General features: G+C 36.2%; 2 protein-coding genes across 2 annotated transcripts; both read left to right on the forward strand.

Annotated features, from left to right (window-relative positions):
• The first annotated feature begins 6,788 nt into the window (after positions 1–6,788).
• On the forward strand, positions 6,789–9,567 carry LOC121785528 (AUGMIN subunit 2-like). Its single transcript, XM_042183984.1, has 6 exons — positions 6,789–7,107; positions 7,317–7,433; positions 7,617–7,721; positions 7,923–7,991; positions 8,400–8,513; positions 9,088–9,567. Exons 1-6 carry the CDS (start codon positions 6,985–6,987, stop codon positions 9,385–9,387), a joined length of 828 nt encoding a protein of 275 aa, XP_042039918.1. The 5' UTR covers positions 6,789–6,984; the 3' UTR covers positions 9,388–9,567.
• Positions 9,568–10,299: 732 nt separating this feature from the next.
• On the forward strand, positions 10,300–12,097 carry LOC121783297 (50S ribosomal protein L20-like). The gene is made up of 2 exons (XM_042181324.1): positions 10,300–10,624; positions 11,638–12,097. Exons 1-2 carry the CDS (start codon positions 10,439–10,441, stop codon positions 11,824–11,826), a joined length of 375 nt encoding a protein of 124 aa, XP_042037258.1. The 5' UTR covers positions 10,300–10,438; the 3' UTR covers positions 11,827–12,097.
• Positions 12,098–14,660: the final 2,563 nt, after the last annotated feature.

Below are 14,660 nucleotides of genomic sequence, written 5' to 3' on the forward strand. Positions count from 1 at the left end.
CTTTGGAACGGAGGGAGTATACATAAACATTATATTAGAAGCATAAAAGAGAAATATAAATCAAAGTTATGAACAACAATATCTTATCTAGTAAAAGAATCAAAATCAAATCAATTATAGTTATGTATACTACTTTTAGTGTCCACCCTCGTGCGATACACGGCCCAAACATTTTTAAAAATCGAATAATGAGAAGAAAGAATCGAAAACTAAATTTAATTGCAAAATGGGTAAAAAAAAAGTAAAGTAAATATTAGTACATAGAACTGCATGCTATTGAGAGTAAAAACTCAACTATTACTCTTTCCGTCCCAAGAAAGATGACTCATACCTTGGGCGGCACGAAATTTTATGCAGTTTTAATTTGTGTGTTAGGTTGAGAGAATAATAGAATAAATAAAAATGTGACATCTTTTATGGGATAAATTAAAAAATGAAGTATGATATATATTATGAGATGAATGGAGTATAATAGAATAAATAAAAATCAACTCAATTCTAATTATGAACCCCAATTAATTACACGCTTACTTTTTTACTCCCTCCGTCCCGTCCTAAGTGACACATTTTCCTTTTTGGGATGTCACACTCTAATTGACACATTTCTAAATTGAGAAACATTTCTCTCTCTACCTTTTCCCTCTCTATTAGTTTATTCTCTCTGATTTACTCACAAAACAACATTACATAAAATCTTGTGCCGAATAAGAAATGTTACACCTAGAGTGGGACGGAGGAAGTACTACTTTTGGTAACGGACCTCACATTTCACTAACTCATTCCATTTACATTTTATTGTAAAATTGATACATTAAAGTAGGACCCACATTCCACTAACTTTTTCCACCATGTTCCGCCCGCCGTTCGGCTACTATGCCGGGACTGTTCTTAATTCAAGTATTTTGAAAAGATTTTGTTTTTGTAATGATTTTGTTTAGTTCATGTTCTTTTTTCTACCGCATTTATAGAAGGTTTAAATTTGATATTGGAGTATTTGGGAAGCTTTGCATTGTGTATTTGAGTGTTTGAGAAGCTCTGCATTGATTCTTGTCCATATGCAGCTTTTTTTTATTATTTTTATGACTTTTTCTTTTCTTTTGCAGAATTAAATAATTAATTAATTTTAATTATTTAATAGCTTTCTCTCCAAAAAGGGTATAAGTGGCATTTCATCCAACTGACCAGTTATATAGATGCCATTGTTATAATGTAAAGATTCTGAGGGATGAATAGGATAGGGTTAATATTTAATTTTTTAAACTATGAAGATTAGATGAACACATCACCTATTAATAAGAAATACTCCTCCCGTCCCATATAAATATGTGCACATTCTATTTTCGCCCATCCCAAAAAAAAGTGTATTACATTTGTGGAAAGTTATATTAATTTAATAATATATGTCTCACTATCCACTAACATTATTTTAACTACCATTCTCCTCATCCGTCTTACTTTACCATACCATTATCCTCTTCTCTATTACTTTACCAATTTTGTCTTAATTCTCGTGCCATATCCATTGCCTATATTTTTATGGGATAGAGGGAGTAGAAAGCATTCTAGATAAAGAAGTTCAAGGACTATCACAATTGTAAGATTTCCCAAGGATATATCACTTATAAATGGTTGAGCAAAACTTACCAAGAACGTCTACGAGCATACCCCAAATTGTCTTCTAAGTCATTATCAAGTTGAGGTAGACTAAAGCATAAACATGTAGATTAAAGCTTTGGAGAGCAAGAAGGCACACTTTAGAAAAATTATGACATTTGAGATCGAGTAGTATGGTAAACTCTGGAATTATGTAAAGGAATTGAAAAAATCCAACTCCAATAGCAGTGTCTTTATAGGAAATGATAAAATCTTATTTTTTCAGAATATGCATTTATACATGTAAGAGAGACTTCTTAACTAATTGTGGGTATTTAGTAGGATTAGATGTTTACAAAATGCAACTCCATATACATGTAGGAATTGATCCAAATGATTGCATATTCCCCATTGCATATGGAGTTGTGGATGTAGAAACAAGAATCATGGACTTAGTTTGTGAGGAACTTGTCCATCGACTTGAATATTGAGAATTCAAGTTCTTAGACATTTATGAGTGATAAATAAAAGAATAAGGGCCAAAAGTGGTCTTGAACATATGATGATTTTACGATTTTGGTCATGGATATTACGTTTTGAATTATTTCGTCCAACACATTTGAAAACGGGCCGGATTTAGTCCTTTTTGAACGGCTCCATGAAAAACTAACAGTCAACAACTACTTAGTCGATTTTGACCAAATTAGGATTAAGATTAGAATTTTAAAATTTTTCAAAAATAATAAAAAAAATTCTTTCTATTCTTCTTTCTCGTTCATCTTCTTTGAAGAACCCTAGTAGATCTTTCTCCCAATTGAAGAACCCTAGTACATCTTTCTCCCAGTTGAAGAACCCTAGTAGATCTCTCTCCCAATTAAAGAACCCTAGAAGATCTTTCTCCCAATTGAATTTGGTAGATTTTAATCATATACGACGATTCTCGCCGCTAGTGGAGGCTCACCCGGCGCCGTGGAAACAGTCGTTGTCACCAAATTTGGCTTGCAAATCGAGCATATCTGCTCAACGGAGTCTGGTTTACCACAACCACCTTCTTCTCATGTCAGCATTGGCTTAGATTTTTTCAATGAAAATTTTTAAAAGGGAGGGTAATTTACGGATTAATCGAGGATTTCTTCTTTTTAATATTTGCTATTTTTCAAATCTTTTAGCATTATAACTTTGTTTTGTTAGGACTAAGATTTTTTATTCTTGTAGTTATTTTTTTTCCTCTTTTGATATTCTTTCTATTTGACTTCGGATTGTACTTGTTCTATCGGTGAGATCTTTCATTTTTTTTTCTGTCAATCGAGAATTTGTCCAACTCGGAGATGCAATTTGACTAAATGATTTGTAGAAAAAAAACTAATGTCTTTACACTACCATGAGAAGCGAAATTGGATTCCCGGTGAAACGCAATTTTGTCATTGTTAATGGCCAGCACAGAGAATTCCTTTGATAGTTTCTTCGTGCAATATTTAGCTACAGATGTTGAAGAACGAGCCATGTGATGGGTTTGAGCTTAGCAAGAATTTTAATTTTTTTAAAAATAAACTCCTATATTAAGGAGGAAATTACAAATAAACTCCTATAGAAAGAAGGAAATTACAAAGAAAAAGAAAGAAGAAAATTACAACTGAAGTCAAGAGGAAATTACAAATAAACTCCTATAGAAAGAAGGGCTCGAACTCGACACCTCATACAATAATGTTTAAGTTTCTTGCCGCTAGGACAAAGGCTCTGGACTAGCAAGAATTTTAATTCCACTTATAATTTATTGTAGTTGTGTTTAGGATTGAACTTTGATTTCTGTGGAATTGTGTTTGGATTTAATTTTTCTATGTTAATTTTGTCACGTTCTTCATTTAATCTGGTTTTTAAGAATAATAGTTTTATTATTTTTGGAAAAAAATTCGTAATCAAAATGCTTAATTTGGTCAAAATCAACTAAATAACGGTTGACCGTTATTTTTTTCACGGAGCCGTTCAAAAAGGACTAAATCTGACCCGTTCTCAAATGTGTTGGACGAAATAATTCAAAACGCAATGTATAAGACAAAAATCATCATATGTTCAGGACCACTTTTGACCCTTACTCTAAATAAAATGTACTCTCTAGTTGCTTCGTTTAAGAGAATCCGCAATAGAGGCGAGCGCACAGGCTCGCTGATTTTTGGCGCTCGCCGGTCCGCTCGCCGAACTATTGCAGCCGGCGAGCGCCGAATCAGCGAGAATTTCGGCGAGCGCACGCCGATTCCTGGGCGCTCGCCGCTATTGCAGCCACCGATCGGCGAGCGCAATTTTGTTTTTTTTTTAATTTTCGAAACTCTATATATACGCGATTTGAACTTCATTTTCATTCGCACCACTTGTTTTAACGAGTACTCTCTCTATCTTAATTTCTGTACAAGATCAACAACGCGAAATGAGTAACGCGGGTGGTAGTAGTAGTGGTAGTGGTGGGGATGTTGAGGAGTACGAACGGCGTTTGAACGAACATTTGGATGCCTGTACGTCCCAAGAGATAGACCGGCTGCTACAACGGGCCTTGCAGCCGGCGGTACCTCGACTTCGACCCGTTGTCCACCGCCGATCATTGATTGAGCGGGATCACGTAGCTGCACATCAGCGGCTATATGCTGACTACTTCGCACCAGAACCGCGGTTTAACGCCAACCTTTTCAGGCGGCATTTTAGGATGAGCACGGCCTTGTTTATGCGTATTGTTAACGCTTTGGAGCATCGATATTTGTGTTTCCGCTTCAGGCACGATGCGTCTGGTAGACCCGGCCACACACCTATTCAAAAGTGCACTGCGGCAATCAGGCAGCTGGCCTACGGAGGCACGGCAGACATGTGGGACGAGTACCTCCACATTGGCGAGTCGACTGCCCTTGAATGTATGAAGTATTTCTGTCAGGGCGTGATTGAAATATTCGGTGAGCAGTACCATCGAAGCCCTACCCCCGAAGACTGCCAGGAGCTGATGCAGATGCACGGGGCGAAGCATAGGTTCCCGGGTATGTTAGGCAGCATAGATTGTATGCATTCGGAGTGGAAGAACTGCCCCGCTGCCTGGAAAGGGTTCTACACGACCGGCTACAAGGGAAAGAATCCCAGGATGATCCTCGAGGCCGTAGCTGATTACTGGCTGTGGATTTGGCATGCATATTTTTGGGGTAGCCGGGTCGAACAACGACCTCAACGTCCTCAACTCGTCGCCTCTTTTCAACGAGCAGTGCCAGGGCGTTGGTTCGACCATCAGTTTTGTCGCCAACGGGAACCAGCATGATATGGGCTACTACTTGGCGGATGGGATATACCCTAGGTGGCTCGTCTTTGTGAAGACGATCAGATGCGCATCGGATGAGAGGAATGCCTACTTTGCGTAACGCCAGGAGTCGACGCGCAAAGACGTGGAGCGCGCATTTGGTGTGCTCCAGGCTCGATGGGCGGCAATTAGGGGTCCAACGCGTTTGTGGCATATCGACTGCATTGCTGATATAATGTACGCCTGTATTATCATGCACAACATGATTGTCGAAGAAGAAGGTGTACAACTGACTAGTTGGGCTAACGACGATAACGAAGCCGGTCCAAGCCACGGCGTGGCCACCCCGAATGTACGAAGTGGGGTACCTCACGATGAAGCCGGCCGCATCCAAGCACATGCCGACATGCGCCAAGTGGAAGCTCATATTCGACTCCAAAAGGATTTAATTGAAGAGTTGTGGACGCGGAGTACTGCACGACGTTAGGGTTTTTTTAATTATGTAATTTTTTTTAATGTACCTTTTTTTAATTTAAATGAAATTAATGCATTTTCTCGTATCTGTGTCGTAAGTTGAATTCCGTATTTTGTGTGATTGTTAATTATTTGTTTTTAGTGCTAATGATGTGGCTAGGCTATGGCTGGGCTATTGCTTGTCCAGTTGCTTGTCCTGATGATGTGGCAGAAGGGATTTTAGTGCTGATGATGTGGCAGAGAAGTTTGTGACTGGGCTATGGCTGGGCTATTGCTTGTCCAGTTGCTATTGTGGATGCTCTAAGGGATTGCATTGCTCTATATTAACTCAATGTATTGTGATTCAGGACTAATTGTTATTCTATATTAACTTATTGTATTGTGATTAAGCGGCTTATCTGTTGTGTAAGAGCATCCACAATGGCGCCTAGCGCACCGCCTAGTCGAGCGCCGGCGCTAGGCGGTCGCTAGGCGAATCATTGGAGGAGCCGAAAACCGCCGAGCGGTTTTCCGGAAATCAATTTCGCCTAGCTCTAGGCGGTCAAAATCCGTTGGGCTATGCGCTGAGCGATCCGCTCGGCTCCATTGCAGCGCCCGGATCGCCCAGCGGATTTTTTATTTTTTATTTTTAATTTTAATATTAAAATTTGTAAAATATTTTTAACTATAATACATATAATAAAAAATATTAAACTTATATTTATTCTTTTATCTACTATAATAAAAGTTATATTGAAATTAAAATTTATAAAGTATTCACAAATTTGAATGTCATTTTTTTTATTAATGTACTTTTTTAAAATTTTTGTACTTTTTTTAATCTATTGTATTTTTTTAAAAAATTAAAATAGTATTATTAATGTTTCCCGTATATGTCTCGTAAATTAAATTCCGTATATTGTGTTATTAGTGATGTGGCTATTGATGTGACTGGGCTATTTATGATATGGCTAGGCTATGGCTGAGCTATTTCTGATGTGGCAGGAGGATTTTTAGTATTAATGATGTGGCAGGAGGAGTTTGTGGCTAGGCTATGGCTGAGCTATTGCTGGGCTATAACCACTGTGGATGCTCTAATAAAAAGCCACTATTGCTTGAGCTCTTATAAATAGGCTCCGTTCCAAGAAAGAATGGAAGATGGCTTCTTTCTTAGACGACACAAGATTTTATTTAACTTTATTTTATGTGTTAAATGAAGATAATAAAGTAAGAGAGAAGAAATAAAGGAGAGATGAAATAAAGAAGAGATAAAAATGTTTCTATTTTAGTAATGAGTCATCTATGCATCTTTAGTGGAATGGAGGGAGTATATGGGATTCCAAATTTGAAAAAAATCCAATTTAAAATTTTAATTTCAATTTAATTCGAACTTAAAAAATCCAAATCGAAATTTTAAATTAATATAATTCGAACTTAAATGGCACTCCTAGTATATAATCAAATTTCTGGTATTTTGCTCTGAGTCACAAATTCACAAATCACAATACATCAATACGCCTCTTTATCCAGTTCTATATTTGAAATTGCACTTCTAAAAATCAAATTTCGTGACCTGTAACTCACTCCGATCCTCCGCCGTCTAAATCGCCGGCAATTTTGCTGGCCGACGCCCCCGCTCGTACACACACCAACGTACAAAAAAACGTGTCATGTCGATGGGCGGCGACACCACTTGGGTGGGGAAGAAGCCTCTGAGGAGAGTGGGGGGAATGTCCGACGCCTTGTCCATCGCCGCCGATCTCGGTTTCACCGTCGCGCCGCCGCCTTCTCAGGTCTGCAAGATCTACGAAAACCTAGTGAAGCTGGATCTGTTCTAGAATTGCTCCAATATGTGTGTGTTTAGGTAGTTGGTAATGCAATTATCGCGATTGCGCGTAGTTCATCAGCCCTAGCACTGATAAAATTTTCATGCTCGATCTCGTGTTGCGGTAATGTTGGCGACGCTGAGTTTGTGTTTGACTTGGATTTGTTTTTCGATCAGGAGGAAATTCAGAATTTATCTGGTGCAAAAGGAGATGATTTGATAAGGATATTGAGAGAATTGACCGCTGTGCAGAGAAAAATCGCGGATCTGCAAGTTGAACTTCAAGGCAGAAAGGTGATACATTTTGGATTTCGGCAATTTTTTACCTGAATATTGGGTTCCGAGGGTTGGTTTTGATAATTTTGTGTTGTTGCTGTATCATTTGCTATATTTGGTAGTTTTGAAATTTAGCATTGGATTTACTTTGTGGGGCATTTCTGTTTGTATAGCTCATATAATTCTTTGTTGAACTTTTAGGAAGACAAGAATGTGGCTCATTTGACGCATGTGAGTGAAATGGAGAAGAAAATTGAGACTTTAGCTCGAATCACGTCTATTTTGAAAGATGTTATTCAGAACAAGGTAAATAGTGAACGAGGTGCTGCCGAATTACTATGCTTTAGAATGGAATTAAAAGAATGAGTTTGCTGATAATGTTCTAAGATATCTCTGAGAAAATGTTTCTCTATCCTTTTTTTCTGATTGTTCACGCACGATATGCTTAATCACTGTTTCTATGTAGTATATAGTACTGGCTCATTAACTTGCTAGCTTGCTTTTTAGGACCGGATTATAGCCCGCCTTCAGCAGCCTTACTCATTGGATTGCATACCCGTGGAAGCTGAGTTTCAGGTATACCAAATGTTATCCAATTTACTCATATATTATTGCCTTCATATGATACTTGTGTATTGAAGTCGAACAAGATCAGAAGTTACAATCTCACCAATGCTCATTTTTTAAAGAAATACATAATGTAAGGTGGTTAAGGTTCTGGTAATCTAATATACCAACATTAGCCTATAAGAATGAGGCTTCACAACCTAGAAGATTAATTTGTGAACTCCTGTGTTGTCTATTTACCATTCGTATAAGGTCGATGCTTTCTGAAATATCCTGCCTGAAGTTACTGTGTGTATTTCCCCTGCAAGTACTATCTAAATCGTCTAGTTTGCTGCTTATCAAAATTTACTTTGTGGACCTCCAAGATGACTTCTGAGAGATCTCTAATACTTGTTTTGGTGTTTCTGATTTGCATAGAAACAATTTTCAGAATTGCTAATGAAGGCAGCGAGTGATTATGGGGCCTTAACAGCTTCCGTTGCTGATTTTCAGTGGAGCCAAAATTTCAAAGAACCACCTACAGCATGGGGGGTAAGTTAAAACTGTGCATCTCAGTTTGTTACCTCAGTTTCAAACTAACAAATATACCACACACTGCACTTGCTTACTTTTTCTGTCTCTACATGTTTTAGTAAATATTTGAATTTGCTGATTCCTAGATATTTCTTCATACCGACTTATGATGATAGCAGTAGGAAAAAACTAACCTTAATAGTCAAGTACTATGAAAATGAGGACATTGTTCATGAAAAAGTTCACATAATAACATGACAACACAAGCTAGAATTAATGTCTGGCCCCAATAAAAGTGCTCAATTGAGATGGACGAATCTAAAGTTTCTTAGGTTAGCTACTGTGATAGCATCGTGTTAATGTTGCAGCTCATTGAAGGAAATGGAGTATCTAAACGACTGCTCTTGGATCATATACATTAATCCTTTTTCTGTAATGCTGGAGTAATTTTTTGAAGTTGATGGCTTAAACTGTATGAGATAGATAGATTAAGTGCACAATTTCATATTTGTAATTTTTTATAATTCTTCGTGCAAAGCATTCATATGCCAGATTCTAAACTTCATGGAAATTCAAAATTGTGTTGTTTTAGGAGATGCTCCGTCCAATTCCTGTTGCTTTGGCATCTTGCACCCGATTCTTTGAAGCGATGACTGCAATGAGAGAGTCCTTTGCGAAACTGCAGACCCTGAGAGTCGGTCATTCCTCTCAGAGAGCAATGGGAGAATCAGACTGTGTGACGCCTCCACCGTGGAGAAATGAATCAAGTTTTGATGACTTGGCCGTTGGAAGCCTGAGAAGGCCGGGCAGCGAACGACAGGAAGGGGATGAGGCAAGCAGAGAGGCCAGTGACTTGAATTATGTCGATGCAAACTCTAACCGAAGATCGTGATGGCCTCCTTCTGCTAAAAACAGCTCGTGATTAAGATATGGTGATTGTACAATTGTGCTAACAATCTGTATGTTTTTTACCTTGTTGCTGTGTGATATTCTTGTATAGAGGATAAATTTATGTGACACTGAATCTCCGTGTTCTTTTTTAATCATTTTAAAAGTTTTATGTATTACGATAGATTATTTTGCAGGTTTTGTTTGATGAGAAGTCTTCTTTATAGTTCAAAGAAAAAATGAGCAATATAAGCACTTAAAATGGCCATTTTTATTTTATTTTTTCTTTAAAACCTTACATTTGATACTCTATGTTAGTTCATCTTATACTTTCTCGTCCATAAAAAATTAATCCGTATCACTTTCAAATTTTCATTTTGGTTACTTTTATTATTTTAATTTGTCCATAAAAATAAGTTTAATACTACTAAAAATAGAGAATTTCTTCAAATTTATTATCCATTTTTATATTTTTCTTCCCTACTTTATCTATATTTTTTCTTCTCTTTCATACTTTATCTATTTTTTTTTCTTTCTAATAATTTACTGATTTTACATTAAAACTCTTTCAATCCACCAAAACTAAGAATATAAGATAAGGTCGACTAGATTTACAACTTAATGGTAGTCTCATTAATTAATTACTACCTCCTTTTATAAAAATAATATTAATTATAAATATTATGAGTTTTAATGCGAAATTAGTAATATAAGAGATCAATAAAAAAAGATGGAAGAAATTTTGGTGCAAAGGAGGATACACCTTAACAGAGAAAAAATTTACCAATACATACAGACTAATTTGGTGAGTGACTACAAATGGTAAAAAATGGCTATTTTTCGTTGACGGATAATATTAATAAAGATTTGCATTCCCAACTAAAAGAAAAAAATAAAGAAATTAAAGTGAAAACATATCAGGGGCTAAAAAAATGAATATCTCGAAACCTCAGATGCCTAAAACCCTCCCCCAATTCTAAATCGAAAGAAAAGCCCTAGGAAAACGATTGCTGCAATTCGAAAGAGGCGAGAGAGAGAGAGAGAGAGCGATCGAGATGAACAAGAAGGAGGTATTCAAGTTGGCGAAGGGATTTAGGGGAAGGGCGAAGAATTGCATACGAATTGCGCGGGAGAGAGTGGAGAAGGCGCTGCAGTACTCTTACAGAGATCGCCGCAACAAGAAGCGGGACATGCGCTCTCTCTGGATTCAGCGCATTAACGCCGGTACCAGACAGCACGGGGTCAGTTTCTCTCACTAATCTTGTAGCCCCGCTACTTTCTTCCGATATGTTTTTAAGCTTTTGTGGTGAATAAATGTTAGCTTCGTTGGTTAAAGGTTGGATTTTAGACATTCCGTAGCTCGGGGCTGTCATTTCTGTATTGATTTAGATGAGTTTGAGGAATTTCAGGGATATTAAGGTTTAGGGTTTAGGGTTTAGAAGAAAAAATAATGCAGATGATTATGAGCTTAGAGTTTACTAGTTAATGATGCTGTGACTGCATTCGTGTGGAAAGAGGTGACTCGAGATGGATTCGATATGTTAATTTCTTTGAATGGTAGGAGAAAATGGATATTTCCATGTATTTGTTTGACATTCGTAATTTCGTATACACATCAACTGAAAAATGAGGATCTTATGAGTGTAGAGATGTGATTCAAAAGACCGAAAGGCCAAAATACTGGAGTTTCTTCCAATTTTCGGGTGATGCTTATAAATACTATGAGAAAATGGATATTGCTATGCATTTGGATAGGCATTCACATAAACAGAACTTAAAAATAGGTATGTTATGACTGCAGAAGAGTGATTCAAGAAATGGAGAAGGCCTATAGAGTTTGAGAAAAAGGATAAGATAGTTAGGATTGAAACTTTGCCCCATGTGCGTTTCAGATCATTGCTCGTATAATTTCATTCGACCATTGAGGGTTGCCTCTGCAATCATGAGCATATTCATGATTTTTGTGTGCTTGGTCACAATGGGAAAGAACAGGTAATGGGTGATGTTGGGAGGTTGATTATATATTATGGTACTGTTTTCTTGTTTTTCATGGTTGCATGCTTTGTCAAGCTTTTCTCCTGCAACCGGAGTATACAATCCTGTTACAAACTTATGGACCCATCTTGATCTTTGTCGCCATCTTTAGCTTTCACGCGCGTGATTCTTATCAATAAAATTTTTTTTTTTTTCATTTGAATTGTTTTGATTGGAAGTTTGGCCTGCCTAATTTGAGTTTACATTTGGTTTATGACAGGTGAACTACGGAAACTTCATGCACGGGCTAATGAAGGAGAACATTCAGCTGAACAGGAAAGTTCTCTCCGAGATATCTATGCACGAGCCGTATAGCTTCAAAGCTCTGGTGGACGTTTCTCATAGCGCCTTCCCTGGGAACAAGGCGGCCGCGGCTCCCAAGAAGGAGGGCCTGGCGGTTCTTCTCTGAATGTGGTTTTGATTTTAAAGATGACTATCCTACACATGTGCAGCCTCATTTTCTCTGCTGATGTTTCACTTAGTGTTGATGCTGAAGTTGAGCAGAAAAATCTTGATTCCAGAAATGCACTTGCAATTACTCAGAATCTTGAGAGTTTGTATCTGGCATTGTGTCCACCTCTGCACCTAATTTTTCTTCAGTCGTTTTGTATTATTGCATTTTGAATAAAATGTAGCCACCTTTTATGCACAAGTGGAAGTAAAATTGATCTTTCTATCTATTAACAGTTTCAGTCGATTTTGTTTTGAATGGGTTTGTTTGCTACTAGTAGTACTATTTAATTATTCTCTATTATCTATTTTGGTCAATCTATAAAGCAATTAATAGTAGCAGTACTACAGGTGCCCAAGGTTTATGATTCCAGCGGTTACGGTTTCGAACTGGAACCGTGTCAATTTACTGGGACTGAAACTATCGATTTTAGAATCGTGGTTCGGTTTAGGTTCAAAAATTTTCGAACCAAAATTGTGGCAGAACCGTTGGTTTCAAATCGAAACTGCAAAAAACTGCCGGAAAACCGTGAAACCGAGCTGAAACCGCAAAAAAACGTTGAAAACCGGCGGTTCTAACCATGAAAAACCATTGGAAAACCGCCGGTTCGAAACCGAAACCGGTGGTTTTGGAATCAGAACCATAACCGCGAAATACCCTCAAGGTTCGGTTCCGGTTTGGCAATTTCTAGAACCGAAACCTGCGGTTCCGGAATTGTCGGCACCTATAAGTAGGGGTGACCAAAAAAATCGGAAACGGAATATCAGAACCGAACCAAATCGAAATTTTGAAATTCGGTTCGGTTTTTTCGGTTTTTCGGTTCGGTTCGGTTTTAAAAATAAAAAAAATCGATTTTTCGGTTCGGGCGAAGGAAAAAACCGAAAAACCGAATTATATACATATTCTATTAATTTAATATATTATATTATATGTAATATATATATTCTTTTAATATATTCTACTATATAATATATATTATATGTATTATTAATTTTATATTATATATAAATATTCTATTAGTATATATAAAATAAAATAAAATACACATGTATAAATATATATTTATATTATATTTATTTTTTTCAGGTTTTTCGGTTTTTTAAGTTCGGTTTTCGGTTTTTCAGTTTCGTTTTTTCGGGTTCGGTTCAGTTTGGATTTTGAACTAAATTCGGTTTTTTGGTTTTGGCAAAAAACCGAACCGAAACCCGAATGCACACCCCTACCTATAAGTAGTACTTTTATTTTTGGTAATGTGATTAACCATTTTCTCACTAATATTAATCCTCAATCTAACTAACAATATTTTAATTATTTTATCCTTTAAGTTTTTATCAATTTAATTTTTAAATTTATGCCGTCCGGTGCTAAGATTATACACCATAGTTAACTTGAAGCCGCAACAAAAATGAAATAAATCAGATTGTATTAGTCATTGGATTTTTTATTTTTTTATTTTTTTTAAATCGAAAATAATATCAAAAATTAAAAAAATATATATTTTCGGATTCCCAAAAATATAGCTATTTTATTACCGTTTTTTTTGAAATTTTTTATATTTTTTAATCCCAAAATCATCTATAAATACACACATTCGTCATCCATTTTTCACATCAAATTATCTCTCATTCATATTTTTTCATACAACTCATTAGGCCTGCAAATTTAGTCCGCTGGTTTCGGGTATACCCGATCCCGACCCAATACCCGACGGGATTTGGGTACCCGAAACCCGAAATTATGGGTTCAGGTAGTTAATGTTAGGATTTTTTGGGTTTAGGGTACCCGAAACCCATATTAGGGTACCCGACTAATGCCCGATTAAACCCGATTAATTATGTATTTGTGATAAATATTTTTATTTAGTATAGGGCCTATGACCCGTAGAGTAAATCTAGAGCAAATTTATTTAATAACATGTAGATTTATGCCAAAAATTTCTTTATTTTAAAATTAAGTAGTGTCTATTTGTCTAATGTCTATTATATACTTCATCTGTCCCATAGAAATATGTCATATTTCATTTTTCGTCTGTCCCATAAAAATAGCCCATATCCAATTATGACAACATTTTTCTCCTTCTCTATACTTTATTTTTTTAGGGTCCCACCATTCACTACATTATTTCAACTACTTTTTCTCCCTCTCTCTTACTTTACCAATTATGCATTAAAATTCGTGTAAGTCCCAGATGGTCTATTTCTATGAGACGGAGGGAGTATATATATATATATATATATATATATATATATATATATATATATATATATAGGGGTGCATTATAATGATAACCTCAATTTCCGTAATAACCCTATAACTAAATCTGGACCACACATTTTTAAAATCACGTGGTCTAGATTCAAACTTAGCTTTCCTTCATAAAAAAGGCGCAGAGGGTAAATATGTCATTTCGCTTATTTAATTTCTGAATTTCGCTCATGATAAAATTTACGTATCCAAATTTCGCTCATTTAAATACGTAAAATCTTATTTCCCATGATATACAGATGTATGAGGTTCAGTTACACGTATGTATGAGGTTCAGTTATATGTAAAATCTTATTTCCCATGATATACAAATTTCGCTCATTTAAATACGTAAAATCTTATTTAAGTATCATTTTATCATTTTATCAGTCAAAAGTATCATTTTATCAACTCAGAGTATCATTCTATCCGGCAAAACTATCATTCTATGCAATAAACCTAACATATATCATTTTATCAGTCAGTCAAAAGTATCATTTTATCAACTCAGAGTATCATTCTATCCGACAAAACTATCATTCTATGCT

This window comes from Salvia splendens, chromosome 21 (assembly GCF_004379255.2).
Source record: "Salvia splendens isolate huo1 chromosome 21, SspV2, whole genome shotgun sequence".
Lineage (NCBI taxonomy): Eukaryota > Viridiplantae > Streptophyta > Magnoliopsida > Lamiales > Lamiaceae > Salvia > Salvia splendens.

Bases quoted from the DNA above. Each gene is read 5' to 3' on its own strand.
- LOC121783297 (XM_042181324.1), top strand. From the start codon at position 10,439: ATGAACAAGAAGGAGGTATTCAAGTTGGCGAAGGGATTTAGGGGAAGG. The intron at 10,625-11,637 runs GTCAGTTTCTCT...GGTTTATGACAG, and splicing joins CCGGTACCAGACAGCACGGG to GTGAACTACGGAAACTTCAT.
- LOC121785528 (XM_042183984.1), top strand. From the start codon at position 6,985: ATGTCGATGGGCGGCGACACCACTTGGGTGGGGAAGAAGCCTCTGAGG. The intron at 7,722-7,922 runs GTAAATAGTGAA...CTTGCTTTTTAG, and splicing joins AAGATGTTATTCAGAACAAG to GACCGGATTATAGCCCGCCT. The intron at 7,992-8,399 runs GTATACCAAATG...TGATTTGCATAG, and splicing joins CCGTGGAAGCTGAGTTTCAG to AAACAATTTTCAGAATTGCT.